Source organism: Tachypleus tridentatus, chromosome 10, assembly GCF_004210375.1.
Source record: "Tachypleus tridentatus isolate NWPU-2018 chromosome 10, ASM421037v1, whole genome shotgun sequence".
NCBI classification, from domain to species: Eukaryota; Metazoa; Arthropoda; class Merostomata; order Xiphosura; family Limulidae; genus Tachypleus; species Tachypleus tridentatus.
The window spans coordinates 116,319,796-116,340,163 of NC_134834.1; the positions used below are offsets into that span (position 1 = coordinate 116,319,796).

The 20,368-nt window shown below is 37.9% G+C and overlaps 1 protein-coding gene across 12 annotated transcripts in view; it reads right to left on the reverse strand.

Annotated features, from left to right (window-relative positions):
* The window catches only part of LOC143230141 (FK506-binding protein 15-like), a 118,527-nt gene that overhangs the window by 19,252 nt on the left and 78,907 nt on the right, over window positions 1–20,368 (reverse strand). For all 12 annotated transcript variants that reach the window (XM_076463209.1, XM_076463216.1, XM_076463213.1 and 9 more), the window contains exons 23-26: window positions 15,697–15,759; window positions 15,085–15,237; window positions 8,231–8,290; window positions 7,741–7,875 (exon numbers count right to left, since the gene is read on the reverse strand). In XM_076463209.1, coding sequence (XP_076319324.1) covers window positions 7,741–7,875; window positions 8,231–8,290; window positions 15,085–15,237; window positions 15,697–15,759 — 411 coding nt within the window. The remainder of the gene's footprint in view (window positions 1–7,740; window positions 7,876–8,230; window positions 8,291–15,084; window positions 15,238–15,696; window positions 15,760–20,368) is intronic.

The following is a 20,368-nucleotide window of genomic DNA, read 5'->3' on the forward strand; positions in this document are numbered from 1 at the left end:
CTAGAAAAACTGGATAGAAGTAGGTGTTAAAGAGAAATGGGCCAGTCGGTTTTGAATATCAGCAAGATCAGGGTGTGAACCAACGTGAAGTGGTTCCAGGGCCAGTAGAGAGCTAAGTGAGTCAGTATAAATAGTGCAGTTGGAGTACTGCTTAGCTTCAATATGATTCAGAGCAAATGGTGTACAGTTCAGCAGTGAACACAGAAGCTGTAGAGGGGATTCTGCATACAACTACTGAACCACAAAAACCATGGCAGAGCCCACAGAGTCACCTGATTTGGAACCATCCATATAAACTGAAATGGAAAGATTGTTTGAAAGATGTTCAGTAAATAAAAGATGGCTCTTCCAATCAGGAGTATCTGCTTTTCTCACATGACATATAGAAAGGTCACATTTGTGGACTGTAATAAGCCATGGTAGGATGGGCTGACCAATGGATACAGCAGTGTTATCCGAGGACAGACTCAATTCATCCAACTGCACCTGGATACAAAAGCCAAAAGGAGCAATGGCAGATCATCTGTTCTGAAAAAGTATGACCCACTGAGGAAGGAAAACACAACCCCAGGTGGGATGCTCTGGTAAGGAATGAAGTTTCAAAAAATATAGTAAAGACAGTTGCTGACGGCAAAGGTGCAAAGAAGGTTCATGAGACTCTATGTATAAGCTCTGAACTGGGGAGGTGCAGAAAGCCCCAGTGCAGAGTCGAAGTCCTTGATGATGAATGGGGTCAAGCATCTCTAAGGCCAAGGGTCTGGCAGAGCCATAGACTGGTGATCCATAGTTGAGTTTCAATCGAATAAGAGCACGATATATCTTTAACATACAACATCAATCTGCTCCCCAACTGGTGGTAGAGAGGACACGGAGGATGTTCAGTGCTTTTGTACATTTGACCCATAGCTGCTTTATGTGTGGTATAAAGGTCAGCTTATGGTCAAAGATAAGCCCCAAGAACATGGTCTCCGGGAACACAGGCAGCAAAACTTCACCGATACAGAGTTCAGGATCAGGGTGAATACCTCTTTGGCAGCAAAAGTGCATGCAAACGCTTTTAGAGAGAGAGAAATTAAAGCCATTTGCTGTGGTCCACTTCAGTACATAATCGAGGGCAGTTTGTAGTTGCCGCTCAATATATCTCATGTTCAATGACTGACATGAGATGTGAGTCTTTGACATAGAGCCTGTTTAAAACAGTGAGAGGGAGTTGTTCAGTGATGGCATTAATCTTTATACTGAAAAGTGTGACACTCAAAACACAGCCCTGAGGGATTCCAAGTTCCTGTAGAAAAGAACGGGAAAGTGTCGAAACCCACACAAACTTGGAATCTCCTGTCCATTAAAAATTTTTTAATAAAATTGAGTAAATGGCTACGTAATCCATACATATATATATATATGGAGGTTTTGCAAAATGCCATACCTCCATGTTGTATCATAAGTCTTCTCAAAGTCAAAGAATATTGATACAAAATGTTGTCATTTGAAAAAGGCTTCTCTGATTGACGTTTCAAGTCTCATCACGTGGTCCATGGTGGAGAGCTGTCATTGGAACCCACAGTGGGTGGACAAGAGGAGATTGTTTGATTCGAGGAACCAAACAATACGAGCATTAACCATCCTCTCTAAGGTCTCACAGAGACAGCTTGTCAAAGCAATTAGACAGTAGTTTGAAGGAATCTTGGGATCTTTCCAAGGTTTAAAGAAAGGAAAGATAATAGCCTGGCACCAGGCATTAGGAAAAACATTATCCTGCCAGATCTGGTTAAAAACAATTAGAAGAATATCAAGAGAAGCAAGAGATAGAGACAGATGGTGCAGCATGTCATAGTGTACATCATTTGGTCCAGCAGATGTACTGCAAGACAGAAGAAGGGCCAGTTTCAGTTCCACCAGTGTAAAGGGACGATTATAGTCACAGAGACAATCATTTCAAAAAGGAAAGAGATGATCACTTTGCCTGAGTCTTGATAGCCAAGAAGGTGGAGGAACAAGCAGAAGTGCTAAATACCTGGTAAAAGCTTTCATCTGGAGTATCAGCGATGCACTGGATATCAGCTACTTCTTGTCTATCAGAGAGTAAGATCAATAGGCGGACAGAAGTGTAGTGCCCACTGACCTTTTAAACCCCGTCCCATATGATTTTGGAACTGGTGGTAGAAAATATGCCAGTTGTGAACTTAATCCAAGATTCCTTCTGGCTCTGACGTCTTACCCACCTAACATGTGCACGGGTCCTCTGGAAATTGGTTGAGTTTGAAAGAGAGGGATATCTACGGATATGGCATGCAGGATTCCACTACAAACGAGGATACAGTGGAAAACGTGTCAAAGTGTTAAGAATACATTGAGGAGCTGCTTGTATAATACAGTCAGTTACTGCTGACAAACAGTCATCTATTGATGACTAACAGACAATGGCAGGATCAAGTTCTTCGAGAGCAGTAAAAGCGGACCAGTCTGCCTCATCCAGCTTCCACCGGGGAATGTGGGTTGGGTGGCATCGACCACGGCCAGTCCATCTCAAACGTATAGGAAAATGATCACTGCCTCGTGGATTATTGTCAACCCTCCATGAAAAATGGGAGAATAATGAAGAGGAGCAAACTGAGAGATCAATAGCAGTAAAGGACTGACTAGGTGCATGAAAATAAGTGGAAGAACCAGTAATGAAAAGAGAAAGCTTGTGATCAGAGAGCATACGCTCTACAGAGCAACCCCTCCCTATCAATAACAGCACTTCCCCAGAGGGGATGATGTCCATTAAAGTCTCCCAGGATTAGAATGGGAGACAGCAACTGTTCAATGAGAGTATCAAGGTCTGATTGATCAAATATCTTTCCAGGTGACAGGTAGAGAGAACAAACAGTGCTGGTATAAACCAAGGAAACACGGATGGTTTCAGACTCCAAGGGGGTGTTGAGTGACAAAGACAGGGTGGGCTCATGCTGATCAACCAACAGTGCCACCCCTCCACATACTTGTCCATCACACAGCCTGTCATTTCTGTACAGAGAAATCTGCTGAAAAGTGACTGTATCGAGAGGTTTCAGAAATGTTTCCTGTAAGGAAAGACATACAGGATGGTAGGAAGCAATCAGTGTTTTGATGTCATCCAGATTAGATTGTAAACCTTAACAGTTCCATTGTATCAAGGTGGCCATTTTTAATGATGTGTTGGCAAACTGGCTGGAGAACCCTTTTGTTTACAACCACATCTTTTTTCCTTGCTGTCCTTATTTGAAGGAGGGCTATCAACCTCCATGGATCCTGCCCTGGGTCGATTAGGTAGGTCTTTGTTGTTGGAAGGGGATTCCAGTGACTGAGGATGCAAACGAATGACTGTTTTGCATCTTGGGATGAGAGAAAAAGATGTATCCATAGAAATGCCTGTACCTGGAACCAAAGGATGTGGATCTTGGGGTTTGTTGGAATGTATGGGAGGAACAGAGATGGGTGAAGTTGATTCATCAACTGTTTTAACCATGGAGGTCAAAAGGCTTTTCATTTGTTTTGAGAACGATTCTCTTGGAGGCACAGAGAGATCTGTCTGCATTCCCACTGTAGTTGTGGAATGAAGTGCAGCAGCATATGTCTGAGATAAAGTAGCGGACAACAATTTTCGAGCCTCACAATAAGTAATGTTATGAGTCATTTTCAAAAGCTGCACCTCTTTTTCTCCAACTATTTAAGGCAAGAACAAAAGTAGGAAGGGTGAGAACCAATGCAATTGACACAACGTGAGTTCGTTTCACACTCATAGGCATCGTGGTCCTTGCCACCACAATAAGCACATGTAAGGGAACCATAACATGATGTCTTTGAGTGACCAAACCTCTGACACTGGAAACATCGGAGAGGGTTTGGAACATACGGCCATACCCTGCAATTTAGATAACCTGCCTTTAGATAGTGGCAGGTGCTTGTGGTGATGTAAATGTCAAAACAAGGATATCTGTTGGCAGTGTAACTCCTTCTTTGAGAGTGGAGATTCATCTCACTCCAGAAACTCTTTGAGTGGAGAAACCAGCGAGAATCTCTGACTCAGGGACATTCTTCAAATCCCTCTCAACAATAACTCCTAGTGATGAATTCAAAGTAGCATGAGGTGTAACCTCAATAGGTACATCCCCAATTGCCTCTGGATTCAAGAGAAGTTCAATGTGTTGGGATGTGGATGTTTAAACCAATGTCTCCCAATTGAAGATTCTTTACTGACTTTGGAGAGCCAGCAAGTCCTTCCAGTCCCTTCTGAAGAAAAAAGGGGGACATTTGCCCTAAAGGTGTTTCTGAAAGAAAATGTAGATGAGAAAATGAGGTACAACTGGTGGTACAGATGTTGAAGATTGCTGATCAGAGTCTTCAAGATGTGGTCATTTACCAATTGACTGTTTTTTCACTATTTTATTTTAATTTTTAGTAGGAGGATCCATAGGAAAAAAAAGAAAATTTCGGTGTCCTCTGACCCCACCCACCTATGAGGGGGATGCAATACAATGTCAAGCAAGGACATTGCAGCAATCCCAGGGTTTCATGAGCACTATACCCAAACACCAGCATCAGACACAATGTCCACAATACTCATTGAGAACTTCCAACAATGGTACTCGGTTGACTCAAGCCCAAGGGGGGCACCCAAAGGCTACCCGTCTACAGGAATTCAAGGCCAAAGTGGTGTGTAAGGGTTGGACCCCTCAACCACCAGGATCCTCCCCTCCCCTACACTGGTTGCCTCACACAGCAAACATGTGGGTGGATGTTAAGATCCCAGAGGAGGTAACCTGAAAGAACAGAACCTTCCCTGAGAGATTCCCTCACCATGTACAGGAATCCACACTGAGGGGCACTGAAAGGTAGCAGTACAGACAGTATAACAATAAAGGGCCCTGACTGGACGAAGAAGCCTATCGATATATGGTCAAGGCTAAAGATGGAAACAGGGAAATATGGAAAAAGGATGAACAACTCTCGAGCTGCTGAGGTAGGTCTTGGGAGAAAGGAACAATCTGAATAAAGGAGAAGATTGGTAGGGTGATAAAGGATATGTGACACATCAAACAAAACCTACTGGTGATGTCCACAGGCTCAAAGAAGGAAATATGATGTAAAGGAATGATGAAACAAAAAATACAAGTGGTTCAAACAGAGGTAAAGGAAAGGAATGTAGGACCACAATGATGCTTCAATTTGGGAGGGTGATGAATCCAGAAGGAATACAGGTGCATTTATTGTAAAAACATGGGAAGTAATAATCCTACAGTACTGAGAAAATGAAGGCACAGGACAATACAATCTAATATTTGAAAAGTGAAGAGTCTGAGACCCATGGTAAAAAATCCTGGTGAGAAAATTCACCACATGAGCCACAGTAGGTTTGCCAGTAGGAAATACCTATTAGAAGACCAATGGTGGAAGACTTTCTATTTGTGTTGGTATACTATTATGGAGGCTGGCCATATGAAACTAGCTAACAAGAAAGCAACTCAATGTGTAAAACCAGATTATCTCATCTAGGACAGGATAAAAGGCAAGTGTAACAATGCAAGACATGTGGGTTTGGATGTAAAACAAGAGTTAACAAAAAAAAGGGAGAAAGTGGAAGAGAGATAGAAGCAGTCAATTTAACCTTGAAAATCAAGGTTGACCTGGCCAATATGGAGTAATCAGGAGGACCAAAAAAGGAATTATGTGGACATGAAAAATCACACAATGAAGCAATAAGATGGGAGGGTACACATTAAAGATAATTGCATGACTAATCCTGGCTAAAGACAACAATGCCTAAGCCCATGGTTAGCATAAATGGGTAACTTGGTATGGATGCCCATGGCAAAGGAATTTACTTGAGAAAAAACCCACTGATGGCAAACAAGTGAATCAAATGCTCAGTTTGTAAGACAGATCTGGTGAGAGCTTGAAAACAATCTACAACAAGGATGAAAGAACCTGGCATATTACATGCTACAAGTTGAATGTTATGTGGGTGGACCTGCTACAATAGATCAGGTTCCACTTGATGTTTGATATCTGCCACCTCTACAGAATTGTCTGAATGAACCAACACTAGTCAATAAAGGGTAAGAATGAAGTAATGCAATGACAGATATATGGTTACAAGTAAAAAAACACTGATCTTCCAAATTATTTCATCTGTAGACCAATAACCTAAAGGCAAGTGACTGAACCATGCCCTCTCATTCCTATAGGATTGTATCAAAGAAAGGATCCAGACATGAGGGAGGAAATGGCATGCCTGCTGACATATGGGGTTTTCCAGCCATCACTGCAAGTTGTCTTGCAAGGAAGAAGAAAGGGAAGTGGGGGTGGAAAAGGATTCCACACAAAATTCCATAATTTTTTAAGTGTTCATTAAGGGAACCTCATATGAATACAACTAAGAGGGAACAGCCCACTCATAGAGGACAACATTGCTAAAAGTGATAGAACCTTACGAGCAGTAAGTGATTGAACTGAGAAGGCATGACAAACCAAACGTTCCCTGAATGAAGATGTAAAGGAGAAGGCAGAGCAAGATTGATATCTGTGTCAGAAAAAGGACTCCCAGATGGAGCAGATATTGAGTGGGTTGAAAGAATAATTTCTCCAATTTGATCAACTAGCTCACCTGAGCCACTACAGGAGAGGTGTTGGGGTAAAAGAATTGGGGAGTATGAATGGTTGATTTATTCTCGAAAAGAATTGGAAGGAGTCAATAATGAATGTAATAAAGAATTCACAAATCCAGAGCATGGAGATAATTTGTAAAAGCCCAGACTATTCAAAAAAACACATAAGGTGTGGAAGCAAGCCTGAAGGGTAAGGCCCAGAATTAGTAAACCACCCAAAGATGGACAAAATGGGATGTGTTAGTAAGCACGAGGAACATCCAATTTTGGTCTTCACAACCTCAGGGAAAATGCTCAACTCAGGGTGAGAAAAGACTTCATGGTAAATTTTGATAGTGTGGTGAAGCACTAAAGGTAAATTAAGTCAGTTACTTGCTGTCAATACCTGGTTTTCTTAGGAACAATGAAAAGTAGTGAATGAATACTCTGAGAAGTACAGAAAAATGTCTCGACCTTCTTAGATCGTCTTCAGGTTAAGGCAGTTACAAAGTTTTTTTGTTAATGTGAAGATGATCTAAGAAGGTTGAAATGCTGTTATGGACTTTAAATACCCACACCAGCTGTCTTGAAAATACAACTTGATAGGATAAATGGAGAAAGATCTTGAGAGGAAGACAGCTGTCAGGGAATAAATAAACAGGAATGAAAACTCTCGAAGGAAGTCATGCAGGTAATATAACAATGAAGAGTGCACACTAGGCATTGAGGTTTATTTGGATGAGGATAAGGGCAGAGATGAGAAATGGAAGGAAAGATGGGTGGTACAACGTGTGAGCAACATCATTAAATAAGGAGTCAGGGCCACGACAATAAAGGCCCCAATAACAACAAAATCATGTTTGCAGGGACAGAGATGAAGACAACAGGTAGGACAGCATGGAAATGAAAAGTGAGAAGACTTCCCCAGGAAACCTCTCCAGGTTCCTATGAAGATCCTTGGGGAGAAGATGGATCATGGATAGGTATGGTAACAGAGTTGTCATGGTAAGCTGAAGACTGGAATACTAGGCACCTGTTAGATACAAAAAGTAAATACACTTTCTACAAGGGTTTACAAAGTTTTGTTATTTCTAAATTTCATATGTATTTCATAAAAATTCAAACTTTTTACCTCATTTTCAAAGCTCTCTTCCCCAGAAGTATCAGTTGCATTTTCTTGAAATTCTTGAATCACCTTCATCAGGCTAGCAATTTTTAACTCGTACTGTTCCTTCATTGTCTGACAATTTGCCAACAATATTTCATGCTGAAAAAAATGTAAGAATGAATTAATCACAGTGTTCAGAATTCATGTATCACTTTTAAATATAACACTGCTGTTTAATAACCTCATGAACACAAGTATACATGTCTATTTATTTTATCACCTTTATCCTGATATATATATATATATATATATATATATATATATATCACACATGACGGATTTTTTTTAATTAAAGTGAAATACTAACCAGTCACTTTCATTCTTACTTTCAAGGTAAGTTCTACTTAGAATGTTGTTTTGGATTTAACAATTTCTAGTCTATCATTATTTTTTGAAATTACTTTACATAAGACCTTTCTTTTCATTATCAAAATATTTCTGTGATAAAACACACCTTAGATTTCCATTCTTCAGGTTCTTTCATCAATTCTTCTGTTGTTTGAATTAACTCAACCTAAAATAAAAATTTATACTTGAAACACAATAATATATGGAAAAATATCATTACAAATTAAAAAAGAAATCACTCTGCCATTTCTACCATATAAGGAATACACATAAAACATTATAAGCTCACTTAAAACCATATTAAAGATTACAATACATAAAAATAACATCATTATCCAATAATGTCATAGAATCATATTCAGAACAATATAAATTATCAATAAGTAATATGAAAAACATTTAACATCTGTAACCAATCTAGCAAAAGTAGAATATTCCAGTTATAGAAGGGTAATGGAGGAGAGCTCTGACAGGTAAATGTTCAAATACAAAAAGGGTAATGGAGGGAAGCTCTGACCATTAAATGTTCAAATACAAGATGTGTAATGGAGACAGCTCTGACCATTAAATGTTCAAATACAAGAAAGGTAATGGAGGGAAGCTCTGACCATTAAATATTCAAATACAAAAAGGGTAATGGAGGGAATATCTGATCATTAAATGTTCAAATACAAAAAGGGTAATGGAGGGAATCTCTGACCATTAAATGTTCAAATACAAGAAGGGTAAAGGAGGGAAGCTCTGACCATTAAATGTTCAAATACAAGAAGTTTAATGGAGGGAAGCTCTGACCATTAAATGTTCAAATACAAGAAGTTTAATGGAGGGCAACTCTGATCACTAAATGTTCAAATACAAGAAGGGTAGTGGAGGGAAGCTCTGACCATTAAATATTCAAATACATAAAGAGTAATGGAGGGAAGCTCTGACCATTAAATGTTCAAATACAAGAAGGGTAAAGGAGGGAAGCTCTGACCATTAAATGTTCAAATACAAGAAGGGTAAAGGAGGGAAGCTCTAACCATTAAATGTTCAAATACAAGAAGGGTAAGGAGGAAGCTCTGACCATTAAATGTTCAAATACAAGAAGGGTAAGGAGGGAAGCTCTGACCATTAAATGTTCAAATACAAGAAGTTTAATGGAGGGAAGCTCTGACCATTAAATGTTCAAATACAAGAAGTTTAATGGAGGGCAACTCTGATCACTAAATGTTCAAATACAAGAAGGGTAGTGGAGGGAAGCTCTGACCATTAAATATTCAAATACATAAAGAGTAATGGAGGGAAGCTCTGACCATTAAATGTTCAAATACAAGAAGGGTAAAGGAGGGAAGCTCTGACCATTAAATGTTCAAATACAAGAAGGGTAAAGGAGGGAAGCTCTGACCATTAAATGTTCAAATACAAGAAGGGTAAAGGAGGGAAGCTCTGACCATTAAATGTTCAAATACAAGAAGGGTAATGGAGGGAAGCTCTGACCATTAAATGTTCAAATACAAGAAGTTTAATGGAGGGAAGCTCTGACCATTAAATGTTCAAATACAAGAAGGGTAAAGGAGGGAAGCTCTGACCATTAAATGTTCAAATACAAGAAGTTTAATGGAGGGAAGCTCTGACCATTAAATGTTCAAATACAAGAAGTTTAATGGAGGGCAACTCTGATCACTAAATGTTCAAATACAAGAAGGGTAGTGGAGGGAAGCTCTGACCATTAAATATTCAAATACATAAAGAGTAATGGAGGGAAGCTCTGACCATTAAATGTTCAAATACAAGAAGTTTAATGGAGGGAATCTCTGATCATTAAATGTTCAAATACAAAAAGGGTAATGGAGGGAATCTCTGACCATTAAATGTTCAAATACAAGAAGGGTAAAGGAGGGAAGCTCTGACCATTAAATGTTCAAATACAAGAAGGGTAAAGGAGGGAAGCTCTGACCATTAAATGTTCAAATACAAGAAGGGTAAAGGAGGGAAGCTCTGACCATTAAATGTTCAAATACAAGAAGTTTAATGGAGGGCAACTCTGATCATTAAATGTTCAAATACAAGAAGGGTAGTGGAGGGAAGCTCTGACCATTAAATGTTTAGTACAAGAAGGGTAGTGGAGGGAAGCTCTGACCATCAAATATTCTAGTACTAATGGGTAGTGGATGGAAGCTCTGACCATCAAATATTCTAGTACTAATGGGTAGTGGATGGAAGCTCTGACCATTAAATGTTCCAGTACTAGAAAGGTAGGTCTGATGACCCAACAAGCGTAGAATGATGTTCCAATACAAGAACGATAGGTCTCATTATTTAACAAGAGAATGTTACAATGCTAGAAATAAATAAAGAGTACCTCTTTGTGAACAATTTGAATCATAAGTGTGACAAATGTACATTTTATCCTGTGGTAGTACAATGTAGGTGTCATTTTCTAGAAATGTAAAGTACATCTATAAACCCTACAACAGGTTCTTTCCAGCTACGTTTCAATCATTCAAAAATCTCAACCGTGAGAACTGAAAAGAGTGCTGCCAAGTGTACTTGTACCATCAAATAAACAGAATAGTCATTTTGAGTGCTGCCAAGTGTACTTGTACCATCAAATAAACAGAATAGTCATTTTGAGTGCTGCCAAGTGTACTTGTACCATCAAATAAACAGAATAGTCATTTTGAGTGCTGCCAAGTGCACTTGTACCATCAAATAAACAGAATAGTCATTTTGAGTGCTGCCAAGTGTACTTGTACCATCAAATAAACAGAATAGTCATTTTGAGTGCTGCCAAGTGCACTTGTACCATCAAATAAACAGAATAGTCATTTTGAGTGCTGCCAAGTGCACTTGTACCATCAAATAAACAGAATAGTCATTTTGAGTGCTGCCAAGTGCACTTGTACCATCAAATAAACAGAATAGTCATTTTGAGTGCTGCCAAGTGTACTTGTACCATCAAATAAACAGAATAGTCATTTTGAGTGCTGCCAAGTGTACTTGTACCATCAAATAAACAGAATAGTCATTTTGAGTGCTGCCAAGTGTACTTGTACCATCAAATAAACAGAATAGTCATTTTGAGTGCTGCCAAGTGTACTTGTACCATCAAATAAACAGAATAGTCATTTTGAGTGCTGCCAAGTGCACTTGTACCATCAAATAAACAGAATAGTCATTTTGAGTGCTGCCAAGTGTACTTGTACCATCAAATAAACAGAATAGTCATTTTGAGTGCTGCCAAGTGCACTTGTACCATCAAATAAACAGAATAGTCATTTTGAGTGCTGCCAAGTGCACTTGTACCATCAAATAAACAGAATAGTCATTTTGAGTGCTGCCAAGTGCACTTGTACCATCAAATAAACAGAATAGTCATTTTGAGTGCTGCCAAGTGTACTTGTACCATCAAATAAACAGAATAGTCATTTTGAGTGCTGCCAAGTGTACTTGTACCATCAAATAAACAGAATAGTCATTTTGAGTGCTGCCAAGTGTACTTGTACCATCAAATAAACAGAATAGTCATTTTGAGTGCTGCCAAGTGTACTTGTACCATCAAATAAACAGAATAGTCATTTTGAGTGCTGCCAAGTGTACTTGTACCATCAAATAAACAGAATAGTCATTTTGAGTGCTGCCAATTGTACTTGTACCATCAAATAAACAGAATAGTCATTTTGAGTGCTGCCAATTGTACTTGTACCATCAAATAAACAGAATAGTCATTTTGAGTGCTGCCAAGTGCACTTGTACCATCAAATAAACAGAATAGTCATTTTGAGTGCTGCCAAGTGCACTTGTACCATCAAATAAACAGAATAGTCATTTTGAGTGCTGCCAAGTGTACTTGTACCATCAAATAAACAGAATAGTCATTTTGAGTGCTGCCAAGTGTACTTGTACCATCAAATAAACAGAATAGTCATTTTGAGTGCTGCCAAGTGTACTTGTACCATCAAATAAACAGAATAGTCATTTTGAGTGCTGCCAAGTGTACTTGTACCATCAAATAAACAGAATAGTCATTTTGAGTGCTGCCAATTGTACTTGTACCATCAAATAAACAGAATAGTCATTTTGAGTCCTGCCAATTGTACTTGTACCATCAAATAAACAGAATAGTCATTTTGAGTGCTGCCAAGTGTACTTGTACCATCAAATAAACAGAATAGTCATTTTGAGTGCTGCCAAGTGTACTTGTACCATCAAATAAACAGAATAGTCATTTTGAGTGCTGCCAAGTGTACTTGTACCATCAAATAAACAGAATAGTCATTTTGAGTGCTGCCAAGTGTACTTGTACCATCAAATAAACAGAATAGTCATTTTGAGTCCTGCCAATTGTACTTGTACCATCAAATAAACAGAATAGTCATTTTGAGTGCTGCCAAGTGCACTTGTACCATCAAATAAACAGAATAGTCATTTTGAGTGCTGCCAAGTGCACTTGTACCATCAAATAAACAGAATAGTCATTTTGAGTGCTGCCAAGTGTACTTGTACCATCAAATAAACAGAATAGTCATTTTGAGTGCTGCCAAGTGTACTTGTACCATCAAATAAACAGAATAGTCATTTTGAGTGCTGCCAAGTGTACTTGTACCATCAAATAAACAGAATAGTCATTTTGAGTGCTGCCAAGTGTACTTGTACCATCAAATAAACAGAATAGTCATTTTGAGTGCTGCCAATTGTACTTGTACCATCAAATAAACAGAATAATCATTTTGAGTGCTGCCAATTGTACTTGTACCATCAAATAAACAGAATAGTCATTTTGAGTGCTGCCAAGTGCACTTGTACCATCAAATAAACAGAATAGTCATTTTGAGTGCTGCCAAGTGCACTTGTACCATCAAATAAACAGAATAGTCATTTTGAGTGCTGCCAAGTGTACTTGTACCATCAAATAAACAGAATAGTCATTTTGAGTGCTGCCAAGTGTACTTGTACCATCAAATAAACAGAATAGTCATTTTGAGTGCTGCCAAGTGTACTTGTACCATCAAATAAACAGAATAGTCATTTTGAGTGCTGCCAAGTGTACTTGTACCATCAAATAAACAGAATAGTCATTTTGAGTGCTGCCAAGTGTACTTGTACCATCAAATAAACAGAATAGTCATTTTGAGTGCTGCCAAGTGTACTTGTACCATCAAATAAACAGAATAGTCATTTTGAGTGCTGCCAAGTGTACTTGTACCATCAAATAAACAGAATAGTCATTTTGAGTGCTGCCAAGTGTACTTGTACCATCAAATAAACAGAATAGTCATTTTGAGTGCTGCCAATTGTACTTGTACCATCAAATAAACAGAATAGTCATTTTGAGTGCTGCCAAGTGCACTTGTACCATCAAATAAACAGAATAGTCATTTTGAGTGCTGCCAAGTGCACTTGTACCATCAAATAAACAGAATAGTCATTTTGAGTGCTGCCAAGTGTACTTGTACCATCAAATAAACAGAATAGTCATTTTGAGTGCTGCCAAGTGTACTTGTACCATCAAATAAACAGAATAGTCATTTTGAGTGCTGCCAAGTGTACTTGTACCATCAAATAAACAGAATAGTCATTTTGAGTGCTGCCAAGTGTACTTGTACCATCAAATAAACAGAATAGTCATTTTGAGTCCTGCCAAGTGTACTTGTACCATCAAATAAACAGAATAGTCATTTTGAGTCCTGCCAAGTGTACTTGTACCATCAAATAAACAGAATAGTCATTTTGAGTCCTGCCAATTGTACTTGTACCATCAAATAAACAGAATAGTCATTTTGAGTGCTGCCAAGTGTACTTGTACCATCAAATAAACAGAATAGTCATTTTGAGTGCTGCCAAGTGTACTTGTACCATCAAATAAACAGAATAGTCATTTTGAGTGCTGCCAAGTGTACTTGTACCATCAAATAAACAGAATAGTCATTTTGAGTGCTGCCAAGTGTACTTGTACCATCAAATAAACAGAATAGTCATTTTGAGTGCTGCCAAGTGTACTTGTACCATCAAATAAACAGAATAGTCATTTTGAGTGCTGCCAAGTGTACTTGTACCATCAAATAAACAGAATAGTCATTTTGAGTGCTGCCAAGTGTACTTGTACCATCAAATAAACAGAATAGTCATTTTGAGTGCTGCCAAGTGTACTTGTACCATCAAATAAACAGAATAGTCATTTTGAGTGCTGCCAAGTGTACTTGTACCATCAAATAAACAGAATAGTCATTTTGAGTGCTGCCAAGTGTACTTGTACCATCAAATAAACAGAATAGTCATTTTGAGTGCTGCCAAGTGTACTTGTACCATCAAATAAACAGAATAGTCATTTTGAGTGCTGCCAAGTGTACTTGTACCATCAAATAAACAGAATAGTCATTTTGAGTGCTGCCAAGTGTACTTGTACCATCAAATAAACAGAATAGTCATTTTGAGTGCTGCCAATTGTACTTGTACCATCAAATAAACAGAATAGTCATTTTGAGTGCTGCCAAGTGTACTTGTACCATCAAATAAACAGAATAGTCATTTTGAGTGCTGTTAATTGTACTTGTACCATCAAATAAACAGAATAGTCATTTTGAGTGCTGCCAAGTGTACTTGTACCATCAAATAAACAGAATAGTCATTTTGAGTGCTGCCAAGTGTACTTGTACCATCAAATAAACAGAATAGTCATTTTGAGTGCTGCCAATTGTACTTGTACCATCAAATAAACAGAATAGTCATTTTGAGTGCTGCCAAGTGTACTTGTACCATCAAATAAACAGAATAGTCATTTTGAGTGCTGCCAAGTGTACTTGTACCATCAAATAAACAGAATAGTCATTTTGAGTGCTGCCAAGTGTACTTGTACCATCAAATAAACAGAATAGTCATTTTGCAGTTCAGCTGTCACCAGCAATTTACAAACGTCTTGTCCAGAAAAAAAACACTTTTATTCCAAATTCTGAATTAAGAGAATCCACTGGCTCATACTTTATTCTCAAGTTGGTTAACTTTCTGTCTCAGTTCTTCCTTTTCTGCCTCAATACATTTCAAATCATGTTGATGTTTTGTAATTATTTCTTCAAGCTCTTTTTTATGTTTCTGTTCCCAAACCCTGTTTATTTCTTCCTCTAGTTGGTTCATCTAAAACATATCACATTTTGTCATGAGTATGAGTTATTCAACAAGTATAACAGTGGTATGGTTAAAATAATACATTTAAAAATATTATATAACTGATCTTGATACTTGAGTGTATCCTGATTAATTAGTATTCTACTGATAAGTAATTTCTCCTATTTTGTGCACATTGTACATATGACAAGCCATTCAAAACTTATTACAAAACATATAAACATTTTCTTTAGGTTTTTGATTTTACAAATTGTTTCCTAAATTACAACTTTCAAGCAAATGAGTAACTTGTACATTAATTGGATCTCAAATTTATTATGTGTTAAAACCTCACAATGCAATATATTACTAGTTATCATAAGTAACAAATAATTATTTAAATATCAATAACATTTATACATCGTATCAACGTATCTTATCAAGTGTATTCAACCATTAATAACAATACTAATTCAAACATAAATGTACCTTTTCAACAGCTGGCTCACTTTCTTGTTTCAAAATTCTAGATCTCAGGCTTTCCACTTCTTTCTATACAAACAAATAAAATAATTTCTTATAAAACACAAGCAAAAGTAACCACATTCAGTGATGAGAAAAGTTTAATCTATCAATTTAAATTACTTCACGGACTTTGAAAAAGGGTAATAGTGTTGTACTCACAGCCAAAGCACTGAGCTACTTATATTGATCACCTTGAAAAGTAACTCTTGGGTATTTCAATGATATACAGTAAATCTTAAAGAATGTCCCATTTTGAAATGTGAATGGAAGTTTAATTAAATCCTAACAGTTTTCTTTTGAATAATTTCTTTGTGAAATCAAATTTAGCCACAACATTATTAATATCCGTCATCCCATCATTTCAATCATGAATGTTGACTTTTGACCGTGTGCAATCAGAAAAGAATTAATATTTAGCATTCAATATTGAAACAAATAACAGATGGCAAAACACTGTCAAATTGAAAACCTATGTAATGTAAACTAGGGCAAATAAATTATTTGAAGTTAATAATGGACTTATTAAGATGAATGAGAAATAAATTATGCAATTATTAAATATTCTGGAAAAGGTACTGACTTTTCACATTTTATATACTATCAGTTTATCCCATAAGTAATGTCCAAAAATTTAATACAGAAAGTGCATCATTATTTCTGTCTTTGTAGAAGGCTTTAATGAATAAAATATGTAGTAGGATGTGTATAAAAATGTTCAGATAAATAAAAGAATCTAACCCAACTCCACTTTTTCAGAGCATTAATCAAATAAACCCTTAAGATGATGGATATGTCTGAGGAGCACATTAGACACATAATGTTTTATGAGTTTAATAAAGGCAACAGTGCAGCAGAAACTACATGAAACATTCAAGGTGTTTATGGTGTGGAGTCTCTCAATGAAAGAAAATGTCAAAGGTAGTATCAGAAGTTCAGATCAGGTGACTACACCTTAAGTGATGTGCCACATTCAGGTCATCCTGTTGAGTTTAATGATGACTTACTATTGGCTGCACTTGATGAAGATTGTGCTGTAACAGTTGAAGAACTAGAACAGAAGCTTAATTCAAATTGTTTGATAGTTCACCATCATCTGCAACAGCTTGAAAAGGTGTCAAAAATTGGAAAAGGGGTTCCCCATGATTTGACAGAAGCCAATCTTAGAGCAAGAGTGGACATTTGTACTTCTCTGTATTCTCATGAACGTAACTCACCGTTTTCGGACAAAGTAGTGACTTGAGATGAAAAATAGATATATTATAAAAATGTTAAAAGTTGCAGACAATGGCTCAGTGCAGGTAAACTGGCTAAAACACAGCTCAAAATAGACCTCCATCCTAGAAATGTCTTGTTAATCATTTAGTGGATTGATTGGTTGGTTGATTTGGTGTTTTATGACACAAAGCAGTTAAGCTATCTGTGCCAAACATCCAGTAAAAAGTTAAAATTAAATTTAGTAAAATTCATAAAAGGAAATTAAGGTAAAACAAAACAAAGTTTTAAAAAACATAAATAGAATAAAACCAACATTTACATCCAGTCTACAACATCAAGAAAAACTACAGTAATTCAAGTTGTAAAGACTTTCTGTAGCATAATTATATGTACCATAACTCACCAGGAACACTAACAGGTAACTACAAAAACCACCACCAGTTAGTCTCTCCAGTCATAGTTCTGACTTATTTGATGTTATGGCCTTTTTTAAAAAGTAATAAAAGTTTAAAAACACATGTTTAATAATAACTTGCCAGGATGAATGACAGGTAGTTCAAACAGCAGAGTTATTCACTTGAAGCCGGCCTTTCCAGTCCTGGTTTCAAGTTATTTAACATTATGGCCATTTTCTAATCTCAAATCAAACTAGTTGCACTTTGATTCTTAAAAGTGAAACACATTAAAATAGGTCTAATGTATAAATTAAAAACTTAAATGGCATTAAAAAGATAAATTCCAATGTGGCCCAGTATCCATAAAAACTGGATAAAAGTACATGTTAAAGAGAAATGGGCCACTTGGTTTTGAATATTGGCAAGAACAGGGTGAAAACTGAAGTGATTCCAGGACCAGAAGACCACTATGCAAGTCAGTATAAATAGTGCAATTTGAGTACTGCTAAGCTTTATGTGATCCAGGGTAAGAGAAATGGCATACAGTTCAGCAGCAAACACAGAAGCTGTAGAGGAGGTTCTGTGTGTAATAACTGAACCATAACAAACCATGGCAGAGCCCACAGAGTCACCTGATTTTCAACCATCCATATAAATAGGAATAGAAAGATTGATTGAAAGATGTTTAGCAAATAAAAGATGGAACTTCCAATCAGGAATATCAGATGACTTAAAGAAAGGTCCCATTTGGGGACTGTAATAAGCCATGGTGGGATGGGCTGACCAGTGGATTTTGCAATGTTATCCAAGGACAGACCCAATTCATCAAACTGCATCTGTATACGAATGCCAAAAGAAGCAATAACAGATCGTTTGTTCTGAAAAAGCATGGCCCACCGAGGAAGGAAAACGCAACCCCAGGTGGCATGCTTTGGTAAGGAAAAAACTTTTGAAGCATACAGTAAAGACAGTTGCAAACAGCAGAGGTGCAAAGGAGGTTCACAAGAATGAGTACAAGCTCTCAACAGGAGAAGTGCAGAAAAACCCAGTGCAGAGCTAAGTCCCTAATGATGAAAGCAGTCCAAAATCTTTAAGGCCAAGGTCCTGACAGAGCCACAGACCAGTGACCCATAGTCTAATTTCAGTCGAATAAGACCACGACATTTCTTTAGCATAGAACCTCAATCTGCTCCCCAAATAGTGGAAGAGAGGACATGTAGGATGTTTAGTGCTCTTGCACATTTGACCCATAGTTGCTTGATGTGTGTTATAAAGGTCAGGTTATGCTTAAAGATAAGCCCTGAGAACTTTGTCTCGGGGACCACAGGTAGCATAACTTCACCAATACAGAGTTCAGGATCAGTGTGAACACCCCGTTGGCAGCAAAAGTGCATGCAAAAGGTTTTAAAAAGAGAGAAGTTAAAACCGTTTGCTGTGGTTGACTTCAGTAAACAATTGAAGGCAGTCTGTAGCTGCCCCTCAATATATCTCATGTTCAATGACTGACATGAGATGTGAAAGTTGCCGACGTAGAGCCTATTTGCAACAAAAAGAGGGAGTTGTTCAGTGATAGCATTAGTCTTTATACTGAAAAGTGTGACACTCAAACACAGCCCTGAGGGACTCCAAGTTCGTGTAGAAAAGAATGGGAAGGTGTCAAACCCACACTAACTTGGAATTTCCTATCCAATAAAAAATTTTAAATAAAAATAGGCAAATGGCCACGTAACCCACATATATGGAGGTCTCGCAAAATGCTATACCTCCAGGTTGTACCATAAGCCTTCTCAATGTCAAAGAATATTGATATTAGATGTTGTCATTTAAGAAAGGCTTCTCTGATTGACGTTTCAAGTCGAATCAGGTGGTCCATGGTGGAGCACTGTCTTTGGAACCCACACTGCGTGGGCTTGAGGAGGTTGTTTGATTGAGGAAGTAAAAAAGACGAGCATTAACCATCCTCTCTAAGGTCTTTCAGAGACAGCTCCTCAAAGCAATTGGATGGCAGTTTGAAGAAATCTTGGGTTGCCTTGATTGCTAAGAAGGTGGAGGAAAAAGTGCAAGATACTCGGCAAAAGCTTTCACCTAGAGTATTGCCAATGCTCCAGGTATCAGCTACTTCCTGGCCATCAGAGAGCAAGATCGAGAGGGGTCCAGAATTATATTGCCTACTGACCTTTCGAATCTTGTCCCATATGACCTTGGAACTGGTGGTAGAAGATATGTGAACTTAATCCAAGATTCCTTCTGGCTTTAACTTCTTACAAATTGAGCATGTGCACGGACCTGCTAGAAAGCGATGCAATTCAAGAGTGTGGGACATCTACGGAAAGTATCCCAAACCCATTTTTGAGCCTTTTGTGCCATGTGGCAGGCAGGATTCCACCATGGACAAGGATATCGTGGAAACTGTGTTGAGGTTTTAGGAATGCATTGAGCAGCTGTTTGTATAATACACTCAGTTATTGCTGCTACACAGTTACTTACTGATGGTTCACAGATGATAGGAGAATCTGTGAAAGCAGTGAAGGAGAGCCGCTTTGCATGATACAGCTTCCATGGGGGCACATGGGTCGGGTGGCATCAACCATGGCCAGTCTCTCTCAAAATTACAGAAAAATTATCACTGCCTCATGGATTGTCAACCCTCCATGAAAAATGAGAGAATAATGAAGGGGAGCAAATTAAGAGATCAATAGCAGTAAAGGACTGACTAGGTGCATGAAAATAAATAGAAGAACCAGTATTGAAAAGAAAAAGGTTGTGATCAGAGAGCATATTCTCTAAAGAGTGACCCCTCCTATCAATGTCAGCACTTCCCCAGAGGGAATGATGTCCATTAAAGTCCCCCAGGATTAAAAAGGGTGATGGCAACTGCTCAATGAGAGCATCAAGGTCTGATTAATCATAGGTTTCTCCAGGTGACAGGTAGATGATATGAATGAAAGAAACAAGAACAGTTATGGCTTCCAAGGGTGTGTCGAGTGGCAAAAACAGGGTGGGCACATGCTGATCAACCAGCTGTG